At 38.5% G+C, this 25,233-nt stretch overlaps 2 protein-coding genes across 3 annotated transcripts in view; both read left to right on the top strand.

Annotated features, from left to right (window-relative positions):
• Positions 1-2,362, top strand: part of LOC138013402 (uncharacterized) — a 14,753-nt gene extending 12,391 nt beyond the window's left edge. Inside the window, exons 4-5 of the mRNA XM_068860472.1 lie at positions 1,433-1,512; positions 2,056-2,362. Coding sequence (XP_068716573.1) covers positions 1,433-1,512; positions 2,056-2,171 — 196 coding nt within the window. The 3' untranslated portion in view covers positions 2,172-2,362. The remainder of the gene's footprint in view (positions 1-1,432; positions 1,513-2,055) is intronic.
• A 4,142-nt stretch (positions 2,363-6,504) lies between these two features.
• Positions 6,505-25,233, top strand: part of LOC138012475 (integrin alpha-8-like) — a 50,502-nt gene continuing 31,773 nt past the window's right edge. The window contains exons 1-10 of one of the 2 annotated variants that reach the window (XM_068859255.1): positions 6,505-6,989; positions 10,500-10,633; positions 12,797-12,891; positions 13,954-14,101; positions 14,795-14,908; positions 16,376-16,462; positions 20,152-20,196; positions 21,612-21,655; positions 22,902-22,973; positions 25,140-25,192. In XM_068859255.1, the coding sequence (XP_068715356.1) occupies positions 6,823-6,989; positions 10,500-10,633; positions 12,797-12,891; positions 13,954-14,101; positions 14,795-14,908; positions 16,376-16,462; positions 20,152-20,196; positions 21,612-21,655; positions 22,902-22,973; positions 25,140-25,192 (959 nt within the window). In that variant the 5' untranslated portion in view covers positions 6,505-6,822. The remainder of the gene's footprint in view (positions 6,990-10,499; positions 10,634-12,796; positions 12,892-13,953; positions 14,102-14,794; positions 14,909-16,375; positions 16,463-20,151; positions 20,197-21,611; positions 21,656-22,901; positions 22,974-25,139; positions 25,193-25,233) is intronic. The other variant, XM_068859254.1, reaches the window with a different exon arrangement.

The raw sequence follows: 25,233 nt of genomic DNA, 5'->3' as shown, positions 1-25,233 counted from the left end.
TTTGCCTAGAAAACATATTTTACTGTTATTTTTCTTAAATTTTTTCGTTCAACTTTCGCTTTCATAAAATGTTTCAGTTTTCTGTAAATAAGTTATATGCTGTTGGAAAGCTTATTTTCTTAGCTTTAAAATGATGTATTTTTTCCCCCTAACTTAAATATTTTTTGAGAAAAAAAAAAATTTTTTGGCGATGGCTGATTTACCGCGGTTTTCTCGCGGTTGGGAAAGTAGGAAGAAGAGTTAGGCCAGTAGCCAGGTTTTTAACCTCAGAAAAGGATCTGTTTCGTCGTACGAACGTGTGAGGACCTGTGAGCCAAAGGGCCTCTGCTGGTATGACTTCTGGGTGACCCCTTAATAACTTCTTACTAACCGAGCGCGAGGGCTGTACTGCCAGGGAAATATTGGCCCGAGGTCGTGGCAGTACAGACCGAGCGCAGCGAGGTCCGTGCAAAAACGACCCAGGGCCAATATTCCCCAGTACGGCTCGAGCTAGCTAGGTTAGTAAGTAGTTTATTATATGGTTTTTTAATTACCTTTTGCTTTGTTTTTTTTTTTTTTGGGGGGGGGGGGGGGTACTCCCATATGAAACAGACGGGGATGCTCGTCGTCTCGCTTAGGGGTGTAAATTTTGGATTTTGGTCTCGCTTAGGGTGTTTCGGGCAAAGCGCCAATATTTTAAGCCGCCAAGGTCAAAATTTGCTTAAGTCACGCCCAGATTGGTCTCCTTTAGGAGTCACAAAAAGCTTGAGCCACGCCCAGATGGTCTCCTTCAGGGGTTAAATTTAAAATTTCCGACTAGCATCCCCGTGTGTTCCATATGGGAGTCCCCCCCTCCGGGGCTGCACGTACCACAGGCAACCCAGTGTACCCTCACGGAGGGTCTAGTTTACGAAGTAAACATTACAATGCGATTTTAAAGTGTGAAACTCAGCGAGTCTTGGCAGTTGGTGTAGTGAGTGTCTCTGGCAGTTGGTGCAAACTCCAATTTCAGCAATTGAGGAAATTCTCTTCATTTCGCAAAAATAGAAAAACAAACTCCGGTTTTCGCAAAGACAAAGTCAGATGCTCGCAAAAACCTACTTCGAATTCAAGGGGAAAAAACTAAGATGTCCCTTAAGAACTTCATAGCTTCCGCAGGTTCCTTAATGTTTTTTGACTAATTTCCACAATAAGTTAATGAAGGTCAGATGCCGGTCACTCGAGAGTAACAGTGAAGGCGAATAACGACAAAAATTGAAACAAAAGAAATTGGGGAAAAAAAAATACCAGGACCCCGATCCCGGCTTCAGCCCGGGCCCCGGCCCTGCGTTTTGGCTCCTACCTCAAATACTTGCATACACTGGTTCCTCCTACCAGTTGAGATTCTTGTTCACTTGTAAAAAATTATGATTGTTTGCTGAATAGTGGCATGTTTTTTGTCTACCACTTGCAGGGCCTTCTACGCATTGAAAAAATATGCCTGCTTCAAGTTCATCAAGGAAGGGGTTTTCTTGCAAATTGGCATGTATTCTTGTAAGTATTTCCTGAGCTCAGAAATCTCTCAGTTCGCAGCATCAATAAAATCGCCCTGATTAGTAACATTTTAAACCCGGATCAGTTTTGTTCTTGGTTTGGACTCCCGTACCGTGACTGAATCATCTCCACTCCTTAGGGAGAGTATAATTTTCTTTTTACCGGGAAACTTAAAGCGAGCACCAAAACAGCGGAAAACGTTTAGTCAAACCGAGTGTTTTGTTTTCCCAGTGTAGATTATGCATTGGCGATATTCCGGAGATTTGCAGAGAATGAGTGTATCAGTACGATTATGTGCAAATTTAATATGAAAAAAAAAAACGTTTTTGGTTATCTACAGTGGTAAAAGGAAATTTTCAAGCTTGATTCAAGCAAATACTCACTGAAGGTCTGTTGAGGTTTCCGGCCTACTCATGCAAACCGGATCTTCGTGGATAGCGCTTCAAGAAGCACTGTGGCATAGCATTGACAAAGAAATTCTGAAAAACAGAGGAATTCTTTGTAATAATGTAAATATTGATGATCGAAAATTTTCCGTTTCAGTCGGGGAAAAACCTGCCAAAAAAGACGCCAAAGAAGTTTGTTCTGGCATGGATGACAAGGAATTGTATAACACCATCGGTTTTATCCCAGCTAAAAAGTCCAATTCCTCTGATTAATTGATGACAATAGTTCAGTGCATGCAGAGTACATTTGAAGTTCAGTTAGTTAATTAAACCAGCCGATGTCATCAACTCACAGATTCCAGCCGAATTTTACTCGGAATAAAAGTTGATCTGAGTTGATTCTGAACACTTCAGACCTCACAATGTAAGCACATATCATCAAATAAAAGTGAATGAAACATAACATTAATTGAAGTTGTGTCCAGTATTTCCTCATTTGCTGTCATTCAATGTCTCTTTTGCGTAAGGGGAACATCAGACACAAGCAGACAGGTCGCAACTTGCACAGACGCAGTTATAGTTAAAGTATTTTCTTGTAACGAAAAATGCAAATGATCAAGTCAATATTGTCGGAGTTTTTGTATCCCGCTAATGCTTATCGGTCTGTATAAAGACTATCCAATACCATTCCTTGGAAAAAAATAAAAAGATAATTTTCCCTTCCTGCCCCAGGAATTTATGACTGGTACAAAATCACGGTTGACACTACACTGAGCTGCCCCCGCTGTTCAATGTGTCTAGGGCCCAGGTAGAGGAGTGGCCGTGTACCGAATGGAGCTAGTGATGTTGAAGCGATGAGAGAACAAGTCAGTAGCGAATATGAAAAGGGCGTTGTGAGTAGACGGTTTGATCATGGAGGACACGATGGTGTACCAGTGGAAACAGAAACTAAAGGAAACGCAAGATCAATTTTTACCGCAATGTGGCCACTGTTTACTTAAAAATGTAACATATTGCAAGGGATGACACTTTTTTAGTCTTGAGTAACGTAACCTGAGTATCAGGCTTTCTAGTTTTTTTCCCCCTCCCCTTAGAAAGGCCTGATGCTCAGGTTATGAGTAACGCGAATAACCACTGATGCTGCACGAGTATATTGTCAATGTTTTATTTTAATAGATGTCCTTGGTCTGCATTATATAATCGCAGTTATAGGATTAATGACCAAATGAATAGTAAGAAACCGGGAGTGTTAAAATCCGACTGCATGAAGGAACTAAAACCGCGTCACGGTATTATTAATGATAGGTGCATCGAGTGAACATATTCCTGGTAACACACAACTCAGTATACACGCAAGCTACCGAAAACGCGACCGAAAACGTCAGTTAAAAATCAGTATTTGGGCGAACGCGACTAAAACCAAGTCCGAGGACAGGTGGTCCAGCACGTACTTACTGCGTTTTTCTTATGGCTGCGGTGCGATACATGCAAGTTTACGTCGTGCAAGTGAAACAGCGTCTCTTATTGAGAATGCACGTTCTACCTTTCCTTCGAAAAAATAAAAATCCTTTTTTCCTTCCTTCCTTCCTTCCTTCCTTCCCCAAGAACTTATGACGAACTCGTGCGCAAAGGGGCACTTCTTCATGACAGCAACGTGACTAAAACCAACAAAACTAAGCCCGGGGACCAATGTTACCATCCTGTGTTTTTTTGCGTCTTCTATGTCATGGTGGTACGAGTTGAAACCGTAACGTATCGTCAATGCATAATTCTCCAGCTGAAGGGGCCTGTTTCTCGAAAGTCCCGAGACTTTACGGGCCATTTTCGGGTGTCACATTTCCTTTTGTGTCTCAAGAACGGAGAGGATTTAAGTCGTCAAACTTCACAGTCATTTTGCTTTTTGTTACCTTGGCTTTTCGGACTCGAAAGGTTTTCGGGACTTTCGAGAAACGGGCCACGGGCCCGGGTTTCTCGAAGCATGGTTAGTGCTAACCGGCGTTAAATACCATGGAAACCTATCAGTTCTGATACGTCTTAACCAACGGTTAGCGCTAACCAGGCTTCCAGCAACCGGCCCCAGATGTTCTTGTTGATTACCGGTCACCAAGATGTCGTTAAGTTGCGTGAAACGCTTCGACAAATAACTCAGAAACAATGTACCGCACAGACCTGAGAATTGGATGGGTGATTTATGAATTTGTCTCCTACAGCGTTCAAGTTCTTGGCTTTTTTCATTGAACGGTTTCGCTTTCATTTTTTTGTTGCGTGACAGTGAAAACTATGTATTTACCCGCTATATATCGTATTTACGATTGAACGATACTAGCAACTAACTCTGTTAGCTCTTTCGTTCTCAAATCTTTCCACTCCTTCATTGATCCTCATTCATTGAATTGATTCAATGATTCATTCATTCATTCATTCATTGAATGAGTACCAGCATGCATGGACTGCTTAGAAGCGGCTGCAATTTGCGCCTGTATATGCTTCCAGTCCGCTGGGGGTAAATTGATCATTGTAAAGCGCCTTTGAGACGTTGTGATAAGGGCGCTATATAAATGCACACTTTCCTTTTTTTTACTTTTTATCCTTCTCCTCCATTCCTCGCGCCGACTTGCCAGCTGTTCCCAACCATCAACAGGGATCCCTGCCAAACTGATGTCCTTTTTTACCAGATCTTTATACCGAAGTTTCGGTCTGCCTCTTCCTCTTCTTCCTTCTTCAAGCTCTCCGTACAATATTTGTTTCCGCGTTCTGTTGTCTTCAGTTCTAGCTACGTGGCCAACCCAACGTAGTCTAATTTTCATTAACTGTGATTCTACTGAGGTTAGAGGTGATTCTATGGAGGGTAGAGGTTCCGTAGAATCACAGAACGATACTAGTATATTGTCGCCAAAGCCTTAAATTTTGTATAAATTTCATGTTCAAACGAGGGCCGCACATGAAAAACGCTTTGTACTCATACAAAACCTACAAACGTTTTAAGTTCAAAGTGATTTGAACTCATACAAAACCTACAAAAGTTTTCAGTTCAAAGTGATTTATGTCTGACTTTCGGCCAACTTTCGGGTTGAAGCGAATGATATTAGTATGCTGAACAAAAAAATGTAGCGATGCCTATTTTTGGTTTTCTATTGATACAGGTAAGTTTTCCGGTTCAAAACATATTTCAATGTCCTGTGAGCAGGCTCTATTTTTCAGGCTTACTGGCTGCTGCTAGAGTAGCACTCAAAAACTGCAATGATTCTGAATGATCATTTCAAGACTGAACAATCTACGATGAAATAATAATTTTTGTTGTTGTTGTTGTATGAAACTTATGGTTTACATTCTTTCAGATACACTTCTGTAAACATGTGGAACAAACTAACTTCCTCTTCTTCCTTCTTCAAGCTCTCCGTACAATATTTGTTTCCGCATTCTGTTGTCTTCAATTCTAGCTACGTGGCCAACCCAACGTAGTCTAATTTTCATTAACTGTGATTCTACGGAGGGTAGAGGTGATTCTATGGAGGGTAGAGGTTCCGCAGAATCACAGAACGATACTAGTATATTGTCGCCAAAACCTTAAATTTTGTATAAATTTCATGTTCAAACGAGGGCCGCACATGAAAAACGCTTTGTACTCATACAAAACCTACAAAAGGTTTCAGTTCAAAGTGATTTATGTCTGACTTTCGGCCAACTTTCGGGTTGAAGCGAATGATATTAGTATGCTGAACAAAAAAAATGTAGCGATGCCTATTTTTGGTTTTCTATTGATACAGGTAAGTTTTCCGGTTCAAAACATATTTCAATGTCCTGCGAGCAGGCTCTATTTTTCAGGCTTACTGGCTGCTGCTAGAGTAGCACTCAAAAACTGCAATGATTCTGAATGATCATTTCAAAACTGAACAATCTACGATGAAATAATAATTTTTGTTGTTGTTGTGACCTGAGGTCACGAGTTCAGAACTAAAATATGCCAAATTTCTTTCGAACATCAATGTGATCAATGTAGTTGTTATTTATGTAAATAGTATTACGTACTGTATGTAATGTATGATTTTATTTCTTCATTTCTTTATTTATTTTTCTCCAAGAAATTAGCTATACAGCTACTCTTGTAAATCACAGGTGAAATAAAGGTGATGTTATGTTATGTTATGGATCATATACGAACTGCGGATATGAAATCAAGTGAAGCCGTGATCTTCGCAGTTAAGAACGCAATTTTTGCGATTGCGTAAAGAAGCCTGAAAACTTCAGGACTTCAACGGGGTCATCAAATTCTGATGTTTCTCACCTTTTCTTCCAGCTCCAGGAATACATCCTATGCAAAACAGCAAAAATTGCTTTCATAACTGCAAAGATCACAGCTTCACTTGACTGAACAATTTGCCCGCACTTCAAATATATCGTATCATTTTGTTCTTCAAGTTATCGACCTTTGAATGTTGCGATTTTTGGAATGCATCTTTTGATTGCAGTTCCGGCTGATTAATTAATTAATCCCCTGACAAATTTCACTCCTTGCCAATAAAACTATGATGTGTTGGTGTGACGTCTGGGACGTCCTCTGGTTGACGTCAAAAATCTTGGGAGGGGCTATTTGATTGTCGGCTCTGCTGTAAGCACTGTCACGTTGACATTTGCAGCTGCAAAGGTGAACTTTCTATTTCATAATTTCGATTCACCGACGATTCTTCGCTGTGGTTGGTTCCTAAGCTGTTCATAGACTGAAGGACGAGTAGAGTGAATAATATACGAGTTGAGAAAGTTGTATGTGTCCAAGGTTGAGGCATACGGACCGAGCTTCATCTACATGATTTAGTGTACGTCGCAATCAAAAATTTTATCGATATAACCACAAGATTCTTGCTCAATTAGAAAAAAAAGGCTTCGTTTACTGAGCACAGCTGGGGAAAATCAACAACATTTCGAAATGCTCTTGACTTCTACAATAACTTGTTTGCTTTTGAGTTTTTCTCTTGGGACTTATGGCTTCAACTTGGATGTGAAAATGGCCTCGATTCTGAGCCCTCCTCCTGCAAGTCAAAGTGAATATTTCGGATATTCCGTGGCGCTTCATTCATATAGGAATAGATACTGGTAGGTGAATGATTGTTTTTCAAAAAGGCCGGCATAATTAATTCCAGAGGCTTCATTCATGCTTGACAAACGTAAGCTATGGAAAATTGCTAGAGGTCATGAATACATTTGGGTGCGATCGTAAATATTTTTGGTACGTAGTTTTCAATGCTTATCTCCTTTTGATTTTTTTCAGCGAGGCCTTTGATTTTTAAAATACAAGCGGGAGGGTATTCAGCAGCCTAGCTCATACGCGATAGAGCTTTCACAATGAATATTAATTAACACGGTAAAATCTTTCATATACTCACTTCTAATGTGTTTGAGGTGACATAAAATTCAACAAAATTAACTACATAATCATGAAGGAAAAAATTCTTTTAGAGACGGCAAAAGTAATAAGCACTAATGAAAAAAAAGTCAAACACTCTTAAATGATGCTTTTATCTAATTTGAAAACTAAGCGAACTTAGGTTTCGCTTCATTTAGCGTAACGAATGATCCAAATTGTGGGAATTTTAGAAGCTGCATATTGATCGCAATGATCTTTTCAGTTGCATCGGGGTTCATCATTTGAGGGAAATGTTTTGTAGTTTTGTGCTGTACTCTCTACGTCTCCAGATAAAATATTTATAATTAATCTTTTTTTTTCTTTTGCTTTCATGGTCATTGGTCATGATAATAAATTTAGATGTTTTCTCAAGCAACATTATCCTTATTGTATTATTTATTTTTATAGATTTGCTATATTTCGGAATGAAAGACTCAAACACTCAATCAATCAATCAGTTAATCTTTATTATACACGAGGAAACTCCTCAGGATTTGCAAAACATGCAAGAATGCTCCCCTAACTACCAAAAAATTCATTCTATTATGGGAAAGCTAATCTCTTGAAAGGGTCCTACAAAGTCTATTTTATATTCTGTTTACATTATTTCAAGCACTATTACCTTACTCATAGAAATTTAGAATGTTAAGAATTTGCTGACTTACACGTATCATAGTTTGCAAAAGGAAGCCCACACCCTGTTGGGGGTTGTTATTTTCTTGGACCAGAAACATGATATTTCCAAATATTTAAAGTGCACGACACAAATTTTTTTCTTAGCTTGTTCGAAAGAGCTTTCAAAATGGTGAAAAATGGCATTTATTTTATATTGTGATAACTCTCTTGGTTGCCGAGTTATTCAAGATTTTGATTTATGCAAATTAGAGGACTTGTGATGTCACATAGTGGACACAGAAAGGATGTAAAATCACAAAAAATGGAATATCTCTGAATTGAAGACTTTTTCTGTATAGAACTGAAACTTTTTGCTGTTTTTATACTCATCACAAAGTTCCATGATGTGTGACGTTTCCATCCGAAGGGTAAAATCAGAGTTTTCTTCCCCAATAAGTGTTATTTGCTCTTGATGTTCATTAAGTGAGTGTGAACGAATATGGACATTACACAGCACAAGCACTAGGAAGTCTGTTAGACTCTGGAGCACCAAAGAAGGCATTTTTTCATTTCGGGAAGGTAGAGGTCTGGTAGCGAGTATGTTGCTATGGTGATATCATAGTCACTATCACAATGTGTGGTTCTGGCCGCACATCAACCCTGCAAAATTTCAACTCTGCAGACTGAGTATTTGCAAAGATATTCCATATTTTGTAATTTTACATAATTTTATGTCCACCTCTGTATGTGATGTCACAAGTCCTCTAATTTGCATAAATCAAGATCTTTAATAACTTTGCAACCAAGAGTGCTATCACAATTGATAAAATAAATGCCGTTCTTTATCATTTTGAAAGCTCTTTTAAAAAAGCTAATAAAAAAATTGTGTCATATGCACTTTAAAGGGCATATGTCAACTTACTGGTCAAAATAAAAGGATTTTTTTTCCCCTTCTTCAAATTTTTTATGGAGATATTCGCATTAATGTACATTTAGTGCATTAATGTGCATTTTGTGTTTTCTTTGTTTCTCTTTTTCCCGTTTTTACTTAGACTTGCTCTAATTAAAGGGGCTAGGTCATGCAATTTTAGGCAATTTCAGCACTGATTGAATGGTCATAGAATTAACTAAAATATCAAAATACAGTTGTAACTGTTCCAAATTATAGAAGAACTCTAACAAAACACAGGGAAGCCAAGAAGGGACATGGATGGGCAAAACTGGAGATGATTGAAATGGATTGAATTTTGGTAAATTTGAAAAACATTGGCCCACCTTTTTTCAAATTTGTATCAGTCTATATCAAAATGTCATTTACACAGCTGGAAAATCATTCTCAGTTGTTATGTGGCCATGATTTTGCAAATGAAAGACTCTTGTTCTGCCAATTTGACGTTTAGAGCTCATAATTAACAAAATTAAACAAAATTACCTAAAATAGCGTGACCTAGCCCCTTTAATAAGAGAGAGTCCTCCCTTAAGCTTTAAGCCTCCATGCGCTTCTTAATGCTTCTTCGCCTTCAATTGTACATTGTAGTTCTTGATCTGTTTCATTGTAATATGTATTTAAGGCAAATACATGTAGCTAATGGATGGATGGAATACCTGTTGATTGTGTCTTATGTGAGCTCCGGCATTGGGCATCATTTAAGCAGTGGGGCATACGACAACTGAGTCATACCCCAGTTGTTATTATAAATCTGCATTGAGAGCACATGCTTCTTGTCAACGATGTCCCACACATTTTCTCCAGGATTTCAGTTTCCCTCTATCACTGAAAACCACCATACATGTATACGTCGTAGCTCTATCACTTGTGACATCCATACGCTGGGATTCATAATGCCTCCCTTGTAATTAAAATATAGTGTTCTCCTTGTTTGTTTGTATACAATGTAGATATGGATTGCTTTACATATAGATAAGCATCACCGCATGCAGTGGGCCTCTTTAGCTTGTAAGTTTTGTTTTCCCATGTCAGACCTTGTGATGTTCCCAAGGGAATTTTCCTCTTTTTTCATAAATTGTGCATACATATGCACATGCATAATAAAATGACATTTGAAAGGAACTGTTACGTTCCCTAGAGTAACATCACATGGCCATGGTCTGAAATGGGAAAACAAAAATGTACAAGCTAAAGAGGTCTGTTTAAAAATAATACTTTTTTATGTGGTGAGTATATTGGCCAATACAGTACATGGCTGCTACATGTAACATATCTCATACATTATGCATGTACAACTGCTGTACTCTTTGATGATATAAAAAGAACCAAGTGGTTCTCAGGGAAACATCAGTGGGAATTGTTAATAAGTGAAACATAAAATGTTCCCTTGAAACATTCATTTTGGTGTGCTATTGGACATTCTGGTGGTTTTGGTAAATTATAAAAGCCAATGCAAAGAAGGGATTATGCAAGCTGAAAATTAGTTGTTAATCATTTAAATTTTGAATTAATTATTATTTTTTTCTATTGTAAAGTAAACAGTTTCCCCATGCAAATGGTGGAGAATTAAAGCATTCTCAGAATACTTTGGCTGCCATTAATCTTTGACAGTTATTATTGAATTTTCTCTATGAAGGGCTATAGTTGGAGCACCGTTGAGTAATGTGACCTCATCTTCTGGCCGAGAGACCTTTATCAGATATGGGGCAGTGTATTCATGTGAATATTATGGATCGGTTACCTGCAAATACATCCCCATAGACAATACACGTAAGTGCATGTATTACAGTTGATCAATTGAATGAGACAGCTGAAGCCATCACATTGAAATTAAGATTTTTTAATGTGTTATTAGATTTGGTCCATCTGTAGTTTCTCATGTTCATTTAGGGCCAATTTGGATTGTCCAGGCCGTTGGTTACCAGTCGTTTCTTTGTGTCAAGGCTTCTACAGTAGGCCACTTCGGAAATACCATGGTACTAGTCTTTGTTTTTTCCCCCAAATTTTGCATTGAGTTGTTTTTGTTTTCTCTTGGGACCAATTTGTAAGTCCCAAGAAAAACTGGAAGCAATGCTTATGCAAAATTTGGGGGGACAAATTAAACAAAGCGTATCATGTTGTTTTCCAAAGTGGCCTGTTCCTTAGAGCCTCTTGAGAGGAAGTTAAACATTCCTTTGCCCTCTGATACTGCATTTACCTTGGGCTTTAATAGAGATGTATAAACCGAACTAGTTGAATGAGTAGGTCTTGGATCACAGAGAATTGCCTGAGTTCCTTAATATTACTTAAAGTGTCAAATCCTCTTTTGATCATAACTGTGGAAAAAAGTTGAAATTTATACACATACTGTACATGTTCTTGATGTTCATTGTTATAATATACTTTAATACATGCATGAGTGATGTCATAATGGTGAAGGCCTAATGGTCTTCACTAATGTAGCGTACAGTCAAACCTAGATTATCTGAAATTTTCCTCCTTTCCCAATTTCAATTTTGTCATGAATATTTATTACTCTTGATCAAGTTCTGCAGCCATATTCTTTTTAAAAGTACATCGTTGAAAACTGAAGTAAAGGCGAGTTTGTTTCGCTTTCAAAAAGCAAAATACTGTATAGCAGCGCTTGCACGCGTCGTAACTAATGAAGAACTTTCGAATTACGTGTAGTTCTGACTGGCTTAGAGTTGCTTGGTGCTAAGTGAAATTTCACGCTCTATTGGTTTGTTCGGCAAACAGGCTACACTTGCCTACGTCTCGAATGTTTATTTACAATCATCATGTCCTTGAAGCGTAAGCGATCCATTCTTTCGATAGAAGATAAATTATTAAATGTCGCGTTCTTAATTTAATCAGTTGTTCCTCATTATTATTCATATTCTGGATTATAATCCAGATCCTCTATTACTTGTATAAATCTGGACTATTTTGTCTAGTCCCAATGAATCAAGATAATCGAGGTTCGACTGTGGTGACTGCACTGGGGATAGCTAACTCTGGAAGATCAAGTGAAATCCAATCTTGGGGGTGGTTTTCCCTAAAAGTGGCCTTTTTTAAGACTCAACTTTATTTAGAGGTAGTGCTCAGATTTTAAGAGCATGTAATACGCCAGTTTCGTATTCTTGCAGTTACAGCTGTAGGTTGGATCGAGCACGATCATTTCATGCTGGATCCGGTCTAACCGTGAGAATACAAAACTGGCCTATATTCTTTGTAACAACCTAGTGCAGCATTCTCTATTTTTGCATGTCCCATAATACACTAAATTTGTTTGCTACCTAAACAAACCATTGTTTTCAAATGGTTTTGGGCATATGCAGTGTCCCCAAGAGCATGTGAAAACAATGGTTTAACCCTTTGACGTCCAAAGGCCAGACTTATAATTAGTATTTCACTCTGTCTAAGGCCAGAGTATTTTACTCTGTCTAACGCCAGACAATTTTACTTGTCAATGGGGAACCCCTGGGAGTCAATGGGTTAATCACTCACTGAAAAACTTAATGTCCCCGTTAAGCAAAATCTGGGGGGCAAACAAACTGAAAGTGTATTATGGGGAATGCAAAAATATCTAGAATACATCATTTTATTATCAAGGTGATGACAAAATGTTGTTAACCAGTATAATGAAATTAAGTGATAATTTTTTTATGTTGACTTGGGGAGACTCGGGAAAATTCTTAGTGCCCTGCTCTTTTGCAAGAAAATGACTTGGCTTAATGTCCTGCACTTTTATCTCACAGCCCAGTGGCAAACTAGTGCATTTGAACTACCCGTAGTAATCAGAAGATTGTAGGTATGACTTCTGCAAAGGGCCAGTGTACTATTGGGAAAAAAAAACTTTAAAGTTTTCACAGTGTAGTTTGTAGGTAACAATGATGCATTACGTTAATGCATGTTCAGAAACTCAAAGTCGCTGCTTTCAAATTCATTTGTTAGCATTAGCTATTGAAGGCGGGGACTTTGCAGAAGAAAAAAAGAAACAATGGTTGGGAGGAGTGGTTTATAGCACTGGCAAAGATGGCAAAGCAATGGTATGGCATTGGTTAAAAATTAAGCGCCTAAATGACCAATATGGTTTGAGCTACTAATAATATTGATCCAGTTAGGGGATAAATCACTGATCGACTGGCAGGCTTGCTTTCCGTTGGACACAGGCCCTGTTTACATGAGCAATTTTTATGTGACAAATAGTATATAATATTTGATTGAGTAGATAGCGCAAGAAACAATTGTTGACAATTGGCAGTTGTGTTGGTCAGTAATGCCTTTGGACAGTAGAGATAAAGCAGAAACAAGACAAGGTTGTCTGCTGGTTGTTTTCCAGTGGGGCTCACTGAGAGGCAGGAATTTGCCATGTTTTATGTGACGAGTAGTCTGCACAAGCAATATTTCATATTTGACGACTTTTATTCGTCACATAAAAGGTAATACACCAGTTTTTCATCAAACACAGTTGTCGCATAAAAATTGGCCAAAGTTCCTTGTCTATAGGAGCAAATAAAATTTGTCTTGCGAAAATTTTCACATAAAAATTGCTTGTGTAAACGGGGCTTAACTGACTTAACTGTCAAAATGAAAACCTGGGTTTAATTTGTGATAGTCAGCTTTTGAACAAAAGGGCCTTGTATTATAATACATGTAAGTAGTTGAAAACACAGTGATAACAGCATGGGACTTGGAGACTCTTTTTCTGGTGTGGTCCTGTGATTATTGACATCAGCAAAAAAAACAAAACTGTTTAATCATTGAAAGGAAATTTATGGAAAGGAACTTTATTTAAGTGTCTAGTCATTCTAGACTAGTACTGAAGTACTAATTGCAGACAAGTAAGCTGAATTCATCAAATTAATGCAAATGTTGGTTTTTGAGGAGAGGGGAAAACCGGACTACATGTACCTGGAGATAAACCTCTCAGAGCAGAGTAGAGAACTAACAAACTCAACCCATGCCAAGTCTGGGAATCCAACCTGGGCCACATTGGTACGGTGGGAGGCAAGTGCTCTCACCACTGCGCCATCTCTGCATCCAAAATGAAATTTTGTGTTTGTATGTTATTGTTTAGAAAAAATCTGATATTTTTATTTCCTTTGCAGGCCTGTGCTCCTAGATACTCAATGCGTCAACCTTATTTCCCACCTACTGGGAAAATTGTTTTGAGATGGTTGATCGGAAGGTGTTTTCTCCTTAGTGACGACCTTGAAAGGGTGTCCCAAAATGGTAGAGTCAATCCATGTAAAAAAGGTACAGTACTGTTCAAAAGTACAATGTAAGCTACTCCCGTCATGCAAGACTCCAACTCCACCAATGGCATTGCTACAGGGGTGGTGTTGTGTGCGATGTTGAAAACTCTGTGTGTACAGTGGCTTGCACAATTGTAATATATCTTTCGTAAAGGGTATGTAAGGAGATTTTTCATGCGTAAATTCTATTGTGTTTGTGAAAGGCCCATTTGCGAAGACAATATGTACAGGTACAGTACTAGTGTAGCACATTTAATTTGTGGGTAAAAACATCCATCATTGAATAGGGCAAATGTGGAGAAAACTGACATTCTACCAAGTTAAAGGTATTACATTCTTCACTGACAGACAGTAAATGGAAGTAAACATTTCGTTTGCCAGTTAGGAGTCATTCATCTCTCCCAGAATTTTTAACCTTTAGTCTGATAGAGAAACGATACTTAGCCATACAGTTGTGGAAGAGTAAAACAGAAAGATTGAGTGTTGTCTATAACTTTCTTGCAGTCTGAATGGTTTATTTCCCAAAATGAGCATTTCTGATTGGCTTTTACAACGATAGAAGGTTGATACGAGTAGCACACTGTTTAAACTCTTATCGACAATTGCAAATTAACCAATTAGATTGCAAGATTAAAAGCAATAATTGTGGTAGTGGTAAAAATGTTTTTTGTTTTGTTTTGTTTTGTTTTTTCAGAGGATAAAGGCAATGCTTTCTATGGATATTGTCAAGCTGGCTTTAGTGCAGTGTACATGAAAGACCCCCCTCAAGATATTGTATTGGGTGCAGTAGGCTCAAAACAGTGGACAGGTGTGGAACTAATTGTACTGTACTTTGGGAAATGAATTTAACCCATTGACGAGTAAAATCATCTTGCATTAGACAGTAAAATCTATTGAAGTCTCACTTTGAGGGCTCAATGGGTTAAAGGGGACACAGGGTTTTCAATGAGAGCCAGTACAGAGCCTGTAGTTGGTGAAACTCGCTAGTTATTGCTTGTGATCTCATCGCCTACTTTTCCTTGGGAATTACCATAAATTTTACAAATAACATGGGAAATATTTGCACAGAACACGAAACCTTGATATCGGCAAAGTTTGTTCATGAAAAACAAAAGAGACGCCTGAAATTTGAGTAGTATTGGCAGTTTTTTGGTCCATTCGAGGATCGAGCACACTCGTTTTTGAGGGAGCACTCCAGCAATCCATTACCTGTGTAAGCTGCTGCATTAATTTTGTTATAATAACTCCGTGTACATTTGAAATGTGACAATGGGTCTTTTCGGTCATGATTGACAGATAAAATACATTGCACTGTATAGAATGCAAAGGAGCATTTAAGGGGATATGTCACACTGTTTCCCAACATTTGCCGTCAATTGAATTAAAAAAAAAAACTATTCATGTGCTCTCTGTGAATAAAAAAGCCGAAATTTAATGATAGTCAAGTCAAGTCCAATCAATTTTTATTTAAACTCACACAGAAATAATAATTAAATAAAAAATAATACATTTTAGTGCTTAAAATATAAAATCAAGAGATTGCGAAGGAAAAAAAAAATTACTATTGTAGGTTCATTGTGCAGAGTTTGGGACACCTAAATAGTTCACGGAACTAACCGAGTAGGTGACCCAAAAGGGGAAATATGAGTAGAAAGAATCGAGGTGCAAAATAATAAGTATTAGTCTTCTGTTCAAATACCCTAATTTGTGCTCCACAGTGTGTTTTAAGACACCCCAATTTCAAAATAATTTTCCCCTGGATCCCCCTATAAGCTTGTGCCTTTGGTCCTTGGGAAGCGCTATCTTTTGTGTGCATTGTCCATCCTCTTCCAAGTTCTCTGGTTTTGCAGACCACTAAAAATTGTATTGAAAACCCCCTTTACAAAGAAATTGACCAGTTAGTGTTAAGGCAGTTTTTTGTGTTAGTAATGGGCCTCACAATTTTATAAACATGAGGCTATCAACAAAATCGCAGATTCCAATCATTGTCCATTTGAATGTTTTTAAAAAAAAGGCATTATTACCCAAAACTGGAAGAATATTCTGGAGTACCTTGTCCAGAATAGTTGTGAATATCATATTTTGTAAATGGAATCATCTAAATGTATCATGCTCTTTGTTTGTCAACCAAAAAATTGTGTTTACTTTGCTAATAATTAACAGTGATTTAATTAACGTTGTCAGCATACATGTACCGTCCCATAAGAAGTTTCCCCTTGTTGTTTGCTGTTTATTTTTAATTTCTGTTTATTGAACTAAACTTGTTCTTAATTAGGTGCAGCAATGATGGTGAATCCGGAGTTCGTTGATATAATTGCGGAGAAAACTACTCAAGATCAAGTTGACCTTTTTAACTACAATGGTATGTTGAAAGAATGAAAGCATAAAGGTTGTGAAGATTACAGTGGATACACATTACCTTTCTGTTCCTGTTATGATTTTTTTTACCGTATTTACCCGTGTATAATATGGACCTTCTCTTCCGCTAAAACAGCTCTGAAAATTGAGATGTGTATTGAACATGGAATCCTTGTTTTAGACTCCATGGATCCCTCATTAGCATTATAAACAAAGGCACATTGGTTTTTATTGGGTTGCCAGTATGGCAATCCCAGTCGGAAAGTGGGTGGGATTTGTTTGTTTTATTTGTTTTATTTTTTTTAGTTTTTTTTTCCCGTGTCGGTAAAAGTCTTGCCTGTCACTCCCCTGGTAAGTGGTGTCTTTGTGCATAGCGCCTTCTGCACATATTTTCTTAGGATTGAGAGGGTAGTGGAAATGCGTAGATTTCTCTGGTGGACACAGGAGAATCATTAACTTAGCCTGCAATGGCGTTGAAAGTCACGTAACGTGAATGGCGTTTTAGTGGATCCTTAAACAAAATATACCCTTATGGAGCTCAATAATGGAAAGTCAGTTGGATAAACCAGGCAGGCAGTGAAAAACCAACACCTGGAATCTCAAAAGCGACGAGTAATGGACTTCGACAACAATCTATCGCCCGTCAAGCCGAAATCAAAGTGAGCTGTATTTCTAAAATAAGTTTTACCAAGTGTGCTGTTATGTAGAACACTGAAACCAAATGGAAAATTCTCTGGTAAGTTATGGCTTCAACAAAGACAGAGAACGAATCGAACACCTTACGTGGATCTGTGATCAACTCTGCACAGTCTTCAGGTAAAAAAAATAACTGGAAATGTGACAGCCAAGAATTGTTTGAAAGAAAGCTTGTCGTGTATTTTGTGCTTTATTATTCAAGGAAAAAGTTCTTCATGTAAACGGTTTGATCCTGAAATTTAGTTTGTTGCAATATTGCGCATATTTGACACGATTGAGTTTCTTCTCTTCACGCACGTAGTGAAATAGAAGGGGTTTTTGCCTCTAATAGCAAATATGTTGTTTGTTTCAAAAAATTGTTCACTGGAAAAGGTGGCCTTTATGAATTCATCATGTTTTATGATATGCGAGCTTAACTGGATAGTTTTTACGGCAATAGTAAAGCATTTTCTTGTCAAAATGAGGTTAGCGTCTTTCTGTTGTGTTAACTTAATTAAATTGTGAGTTTGTATTTGCCGTCTGCCGCGTAACCTTGATTTCCACTCTCAAAATTACCTCCACAACCTACTTTTTGCATAGAATAAGCTTTTAGAATGATGTTCTTGTTTTACATAAAGAAAGCTAACAAAATCTGTACCTTGCTGAGTTCGCATTTGTTAGCGTTAATAGTATTTTCGGTCCGATGCTTCTGTTTTATCAGGGGTATATCATTTTGGTCTCCCATCCAGAAACTAACCTCGCCGGACCGGGCTTAACTTCAGTGAACTTTGGTAGTACAAAGCTGTCAGGTGCTCAGAGGGCATGCTTAAACTTGTGGTGAAAAGAAGTTGTGAGGGAACTTTAAAATTATCAACATGTCAGCCCAGAAGCCAATGTTTCTGGCTTCTCTTTTATTTGTTATTCTTCAGAGACTGGAATGCTGTAGTTCAATACCACACAATTCAGTGCCTTCTGATTTTCTGTAACACGTACCACAGGCAACCCAGTGTATGCTTCACGGAAGCATCTCGTTGATTGAAAAGTAAAAGGCTGAACCAAGAGTTGAAACGTTTAAGATCCACTAATAAATTAACCTTCCTAGCTAAATGAACAACTGATCAACATAGCCTTCACTTTTGAGCGATTAATTAAAACATCAAAATGGCCACAAAAACTCATCAGAGTTACACTGTGTCTGATAAATTAAGCATTGTTAATTTTGCTGAAGATCATCCAATTTCACAACTACCCACTACATGTTATTGGAAATATGGACGAAACGCCACCCAACTTTGACATGCCACCAAACCCGAACAATCAACAACACCACAGAGAATTTCAAGATTAGTACAACGGGAAATGAGCAGAATCGCACAACTGTTTTGTTGGCTTGTTCTGGTGATGGATCGAAATTAAGACCAATGGTGATTTTCAAGAGGAAGACAGTGCTTAAAGTTGAAAACAAGCACAGAGTTATCAGCGCCACCCAAGAGAAAGGCTGGATGGATGCCAAAGGAATGAAGAGTTTGGTGTGTGCAACGTGGTGGACTGGGGAGACAAAGAAGCCCGCTTATTTAATATGCTTTCGAAGCTCAATGTGACATGAAAGCAGCATTTGCAGAGAAAACACCAATTCAGCAGTAATTCTTGGTGGGTTGACCTTAGTTAAAGAAACCATTTAAAGATAAGGCTAGAAAGAGGTGGATGGCAGATGGAATCAGTGGCCATCAAAAGAAGCCCTTGGAAGAAATCATTGCTTGGTGGATTGCTGGTGCATATTGACATTCCTGAAGAGATGATTGAATCGTCTTTGTCAAGTATGGAGTAAATTATAAACAACCTTGATGGCACACAAGACGATCTTGTGCACGAACAACAAGATGAACTTGTCGATGACATGCAAGAGAACTGTTTGATTGTGACTATGATTTAGAGCTTGCATAAAGGTTTCGGTGGTTTATAAGCCCATGTAAAGTGTTTAAAAACACTTTATATGGGCTTATTTGCTGTACTTTTGTTAGAAGTGGAACAAATTTTTTCATCCAGAACATGGATTTTTTTATGCTGAGTTTTACATGCACAGTTTCTCTGTTTTCTGCTTGAACTTTTTTTTTCAAAATACAGTCTAAAATTGGGGTGTGTATTTTTCACAGGCGCGTATTATACTCAGGGAAATACGGTAATATTAATTTTGATCCTGGCAGATGTCAATGAAACCCCCACGGTTTTGACCAAGCAGCTCAGTACATAATAAGTCAATTTTCCATGATAATAATATTGGGTTCCACTAGTGAACTGCAAAAAAAGACTGGAATTGTTTAATAAATGGTGTTCATTCCTTAATGCTTCCACTAAGGATTTTGAATTTTATCAAATAAAAAATCTAAATTAAATCAAATGGAAAACAGTGAATCGTCACATTTCTCTATGTCAACTTTATTTAAAAAATAATTAAAGAAAGCATTGAAGGATACATGATACATGTACATCCATGATACAGCCAGTACTAAGCAACGATCAAAGTGCATGATTGTATACGTACACAACACGATTTAAATTGTGGTACAACAATACGATATGATACAACACAATAAGAATACTATATAATGGGGTATGAACATTGATGGGTTGTGAGACTGAGCCTATGGTTTATCATCCTTACTTGAAGAGACTAGAGATTCGAACCATTTGCAGATGCCATTACAAAGGCAACACTTTCTCCTCAGTTATTTTAAGACCCTTAGTGATGGTCTAGCCAGAGTTTTTGATCCCGTGACCTCCCACAAAGTAGTCTGATCCAAACTAACTAAGCCAGCTGGTTGGCTGTTAAATATGGTGTTGACTTTTGATACACTTCATTTTTACTTCTTCTTTTTTTTAAGTATTAGAGCCTACAGTACCTGTCAGCTCTGGGACAAACACAGCCCAATAATGGCCATCCTTGGTGGGCTAAAAACCTTACTGGCTGTAATCTTGTTATTATTTGTATGACTTGTACATGTATGCTTTGCATTTTAGGTTACTCAGTGGACACCGGAAAATTCTCTGTGCTATCAAGGCCAGGTTTGTCAACATTTAGACAAAGGATAGAGATGATCTTCACATGTATCTGGACATTAATAATTTTTTAAGCAAATGTCTCATAGATAAGAAACCTGAAAAATTCAGGTGGCACTAACAGGATTCGAACCCGTGGCCTCTGTGATGCCACTGCAATTCTCACCAACTGGGCTACGTGTATGAAGCCACACAGTTGGGAGCAGGTCATTTCTTTTGTAAACATTATTATAAAATGTGGTTTAAATTTTCTGTATGCATGTGGATCTACAATATGTTGCTCTATATCTGTACGTATCACTTTTTGCCTTGGATGAAGAACAGGTTGTGTGCTAGCCCTGAAATGACTATTACCTTTTTACCAAAATTAACATCAAAAGTGAGACAGCACATTGTATAAATTTATTATTGTTAAATACGAAGGTGCACTGCTTTTTACTGTCTAAACCACCAACCATCATAATCTCTCTCATGAAGACTAACAAATAAAATCAACTCTGCATGAATTATTTAAAGAAGAGCTTTTTATTTAAATTTATATGTGCTGTAGTGTAGCATAGCTGTGGAATAGTTCCCCCCAAACAATGTTCTTAAATTACTTTTTAAGCCAAAATTTATTTGCCACAGCAACACATCATCAAAGGATAGCAGCTTGAACTTAAGTTTTGAGTATTTTTGTCTACTACTTCTGTATGGCAGACAGATAAGTTTGTTTGTAATGAGCTGATGAAAATACCACCTGGTGGTGGTCAAAGAGCAAGATGGGAGTATATTTTATTGACATGTAAACTTGTCTGGGGTTAGAGAGAGTAAAATCTTCATATACCGGTATTTAAGTCTGATCACTCTTGGGTGTCAGTAGGGAATTTAAGAAACGGCGAAGGCTACAACTACGACATCGCCACAAAACAGTAATATCATTAGTCAAAAGAGCATAAATAATCGTGCTGCGTGTGCAGGACGGATTTTAGCAAGTAATTCTTAGCAGTGCTCTGCATAAAAACGACAAATTTGAGGTTTTGACGACAATGTAAGCATGTAACAGAGAATCCTTCATTCTCTATTTTAACTCTGAAACTGCTCATACCAATTTACTTTTAGGATACTTCGCCCACGTTGTATTACATGAACAAGACTGAATAATCGCGAAAGACTTATGATAAAGCAAAGTCGTATTTTGAGGTGACGTTTTCATTGACTGTCGCTGTCGTAGTTCTTAAATTCCCTAATGGGTGAAAGGAATTTTTGAGTATTTAGATTGAAGTTGTCAACCAATTGACTTTTAAACTGCCCGCCACTGAGGAGTAAAATAGTCTGCCGTTAGACAGAGTATGGGTGTAGAATCTATTAAGTCTCACTCCTACTGGAGTCAATAGGCTAAGTTCCATACTAATAATGAATCACACATTTATTTCTTTCAGATGTGGTCAGTGGTGCTCCAAGAGCTGACAGCGTGAAAGGGAAGGTAAGCTGAAGGCCACCTTAGACACTTCCTTCGCCCTATGTAAAGGAATCCAGGTTGTCCTTGGACTCGAGATTCTAGATCCTGGATCTGGACTCATGGATCCTGGATCCGGACTCGTGAATTCCGGATTCCAAACTCTCTGGTTCTGCCAAAATGGATCGCAGATTCCATTGAAATTTGTGGATTCTGGATATTCCATACAATGGATTTCGGATTCCAAAGCCTCGCATTTGCTGAATTCTGGATTCCTTCACATCAGGGACTTCCTGTAAATTAATCTAAGTACAAAACCAATAGACCTTTTCGGCTTGTACATTTTGTTTTCCCAATACAGATCATGTGATAATAGTCAGGAGGCTTGGTCCTTTAATGAACAAAACAAAAGACCAAACCTCCTGAGTATCATCACATGATCTGTATTGGGAAAACAAAATGTACAAGCTGAAAAGGTCTATTACACACAGTATTCCTCTTATTCTAAATCTTGGTGACAACTTGTGTATAGGCTTGACCACTTGTGTTTAAAAATGCTACAGTGTGGGTGAGTGGAGATTGCTCTCATATAAGCTGTATTTGAAGTTGTTTGAGGTGTGTCAAATAGCAAGTCGACTGGTTTCGATATTGGGGCTTTTCCTCTGGATGGTGATTTATTTGCTTATGGTGATGTATGAGGCATTGTTGTATCTACTTATTGAACAACTGTGGTCAGAGGTTTCAAGTTATTAACGTCAGTGTTTGGACAATGATGACCAGTAATAATCATGGATTAGTAAGATGCATGGGATCTCTAGTAAAATAACATTTTTTTATGGTACTGATCGCCCAGAAATATTCAGGGAAAGTGGACTTGTGTGGTGCTTTCAGGTGAAGTTGTAAATCAGTTCCAAGGTTGAACACAACAATGAGGTTTAATAGTTCAACATTTTGGGAATGGATTTCGTACATTATGGCAATGGCTAGAATGAAATTGAACAATATAATGGTTATTATTGGGTATAATTGGCTACCACATGTGCTCGAGGCCTTGCATGAAATCGAGGGAAGTGGTGTCAGCCAGTCCAAGATGGATCCCAGACCCTGAAAATTAATCACAAAAAGCGTCCAGAAATAAGCAACACGAATTTCTTTGATATTACATGTATGCATTCTCCTAATGTAGAACGCAATATTTGTGACACTTTGAATTCATGAAATTGCTTTTTATGTTTCTTTCCCTGCCTGCCTCATTTTGCCTTTTCCTTATCAGGTCCTGATATATGACATTTTCAGAAATCGGCTCACTGTTCGTTCACAATTACCCCAACCAAAGGATTTGCACGTAAGTGTTGTCGTGGGTACAGGTCGCTAAACTCCAGGGCCGGGTTACCAACTAGTGTGTTTGAGAAATGGACCTGTGAAAATTGAGCGTAGGGAAAACCGTGTCAAACAGTCAATAATAGTAATAATTCATAGAGCTCCGAGAGTCAGTGATACCCATCTTGATTGGTGCGTTTGGAACTGTCTCGAAGAATGCAGAGACCTGCTATGGAAGGTTGGATCTAGATAAATGTACCTGACATCATTGGAAGCGCCCAGTTGTTGGTCAACCTTGTTACTGCTCACATATTAGGGAGCTTAAGCGACGCAGACGGCAACCGGAAAAGAACATTTCGAACCGCGTGCGAGGACAATGGTGTCTCCCAGATTTTTATAATAATCATCTCTTTCGGAGAAAAGTTATTTAGCAATGTAAATGTTGTTGTGTTAAGACAAGTTAAAAAGGGAAAACAGCTCACTTCCAGTTGCCGTCCACGTCTCGAAAACGCACGTGCTTAAGCTCCCTATTGTGGAAAGTCGTGGTTGTCGCGAAGCTGCAGGATGCTGCTGAAACATGACTGAGAAGATCCAGAAGAACATCAGAGAAGTGGCGACAATCACGGGAAATTAACAACAACAATAATAATAGTAATAATAATGATAAGAAGCAATTTCCAGTCACTGGATTAGTAGTCAAAATTCCCTATGCCGCAATCTGGGGCCCGTTTCTCGAAAGTCCCGAAACTTTACGGACTATTTTCGGGTGTCACCATTCCCTTTTTATCTCAAGAACGGACAGGATTTAAGTCTTCAAACTTTACAGTCATTTTTCTTTTTTTTTTTTTTACCTTAAAAACATGTTAAAAGTTCGGCTTTCCAAAACAAGCAGTTGGCAGTTTCGCAAATGGTTTTTCGGGCCCGAAAAGTTTTCGTTAGCCCCTGATATCTAAAGCCCCGTGCAAACGGACGCAGCATTGTTGGGTTTTAAAAGTTGCATTCGTTTGCACTGCCTGTCGCATGTTGTTGCTCGACGTTCGAGACTGGTCAATCTTTACAGCCATCTAGTCCCAACATTTGTTTTGTTCCATGACCGCCGAAGCGTAGCGCAACAAGGTTGCATCGGTTTGCACAGCTCTTCCAACATTGTTGGGGCCACGCAAGTGCATTGCAAATGGTTTCCATGGAGATAGCCATGCATTGACACGTTGAAAACTAGATGGCAGCCGAAGTGTTTACAAATTCTCGTGAGTCGTATCCTTCCGCAAGCACTGCACGTGTTTACATTGTTGGGAGTTGATGCAGCCGTTTGAACACAGCTGCCTGTCAACACCGTCCAACATCTTCAGAACCAACGATGTTGGCAAGGAGCTTAGTGATGACAACAAGAATCAGCGGCATCATCGTGATTTTCATGGTCCTTTTCCTCGTCGTCATCCTTCGATTCCTTCGTCATCCTTCGATTCCTTCGTCATCGTTCGATTCCCGGACTCGGCGTCATATGTGGGTTGAGTTTGTTGGTTCTCTACTCTGCACCGAGAGGTTTTCTCTGGGTACTCCGGTTTCCCCTCTCCTCAAAAACCAACATTTGACTTGATTTACTTTCATTGTTCATTTCAGTTTACAGTGTCCCCAATTAGCGCTCCAGCGCTAGAACGACTAGACACTTAAATAAAGTTCCTTTCCTTTCCTTTGTCATCATTGGTCATCCAAATTGTGGGGGTGAAAAAAGAAAGGAACTTAATTGAAGTGTCTAGCCGTTCTAGCGCGGGAGCTTTAATTCAGGACACTGTAAACTGAACAACCTCGTTTCCAGGGTCTCGTGTAGATGATGAGACCCTGGAAACGAGGTTATAAACTGAAATAAACAATTAACACAAATCACTTCAAATTTTGGTTTTTGAGGAGAGGGGAAAACCGGAGTACCCGGAGAAAAACCTCGCGGTGCAGAGTAGAGAACCAACAAACTCAACCCACTTATGACACCGAGTCTGGGAATCGAACCCGGGCCACATTGGTGGGAGGCGACTGCTCCCTCTCACCACTGCGCCATCCCTGCACCCCCAAAATGATCTTTTTAACCTTGTTAAGCATTCCTTCGAAAACTAATTCCGTTGCAACCGCTTGGTTGGTATACCAAGTGAAAGACTTATTGTAGCTTTGTTTTAATTAATTTATGTGGTGCTTTCAGATTGGAAGCTATTTTGGCAGTGTTGTCTGTGCTGTGGACCTGGATAACAATCAGTAAGTTGAAGGAATGTGTTTAGACCATGACAGAAAAACTA

The sequence above is a fragment of the Montipora foliosa genome, chromosome 8, assembly GCF_036669935.1.
Source record: "Montipora foliosa isolate CH-2021 chromosome 8, ASM3666993v2, whole genome shotgun sequence".
NCBI classification, from domain to species: Eukaryota; Metazoa; Cnidaria; class Anthozoa; order Scleractinia; family Acroporidae; genus Montipora; species Montipora foliosa.
The sequence above is the reverse complement of the archived record's forward strand: the minus strand, read 5'-3'. Positions and strand labels throughout refer to the sequence as shown.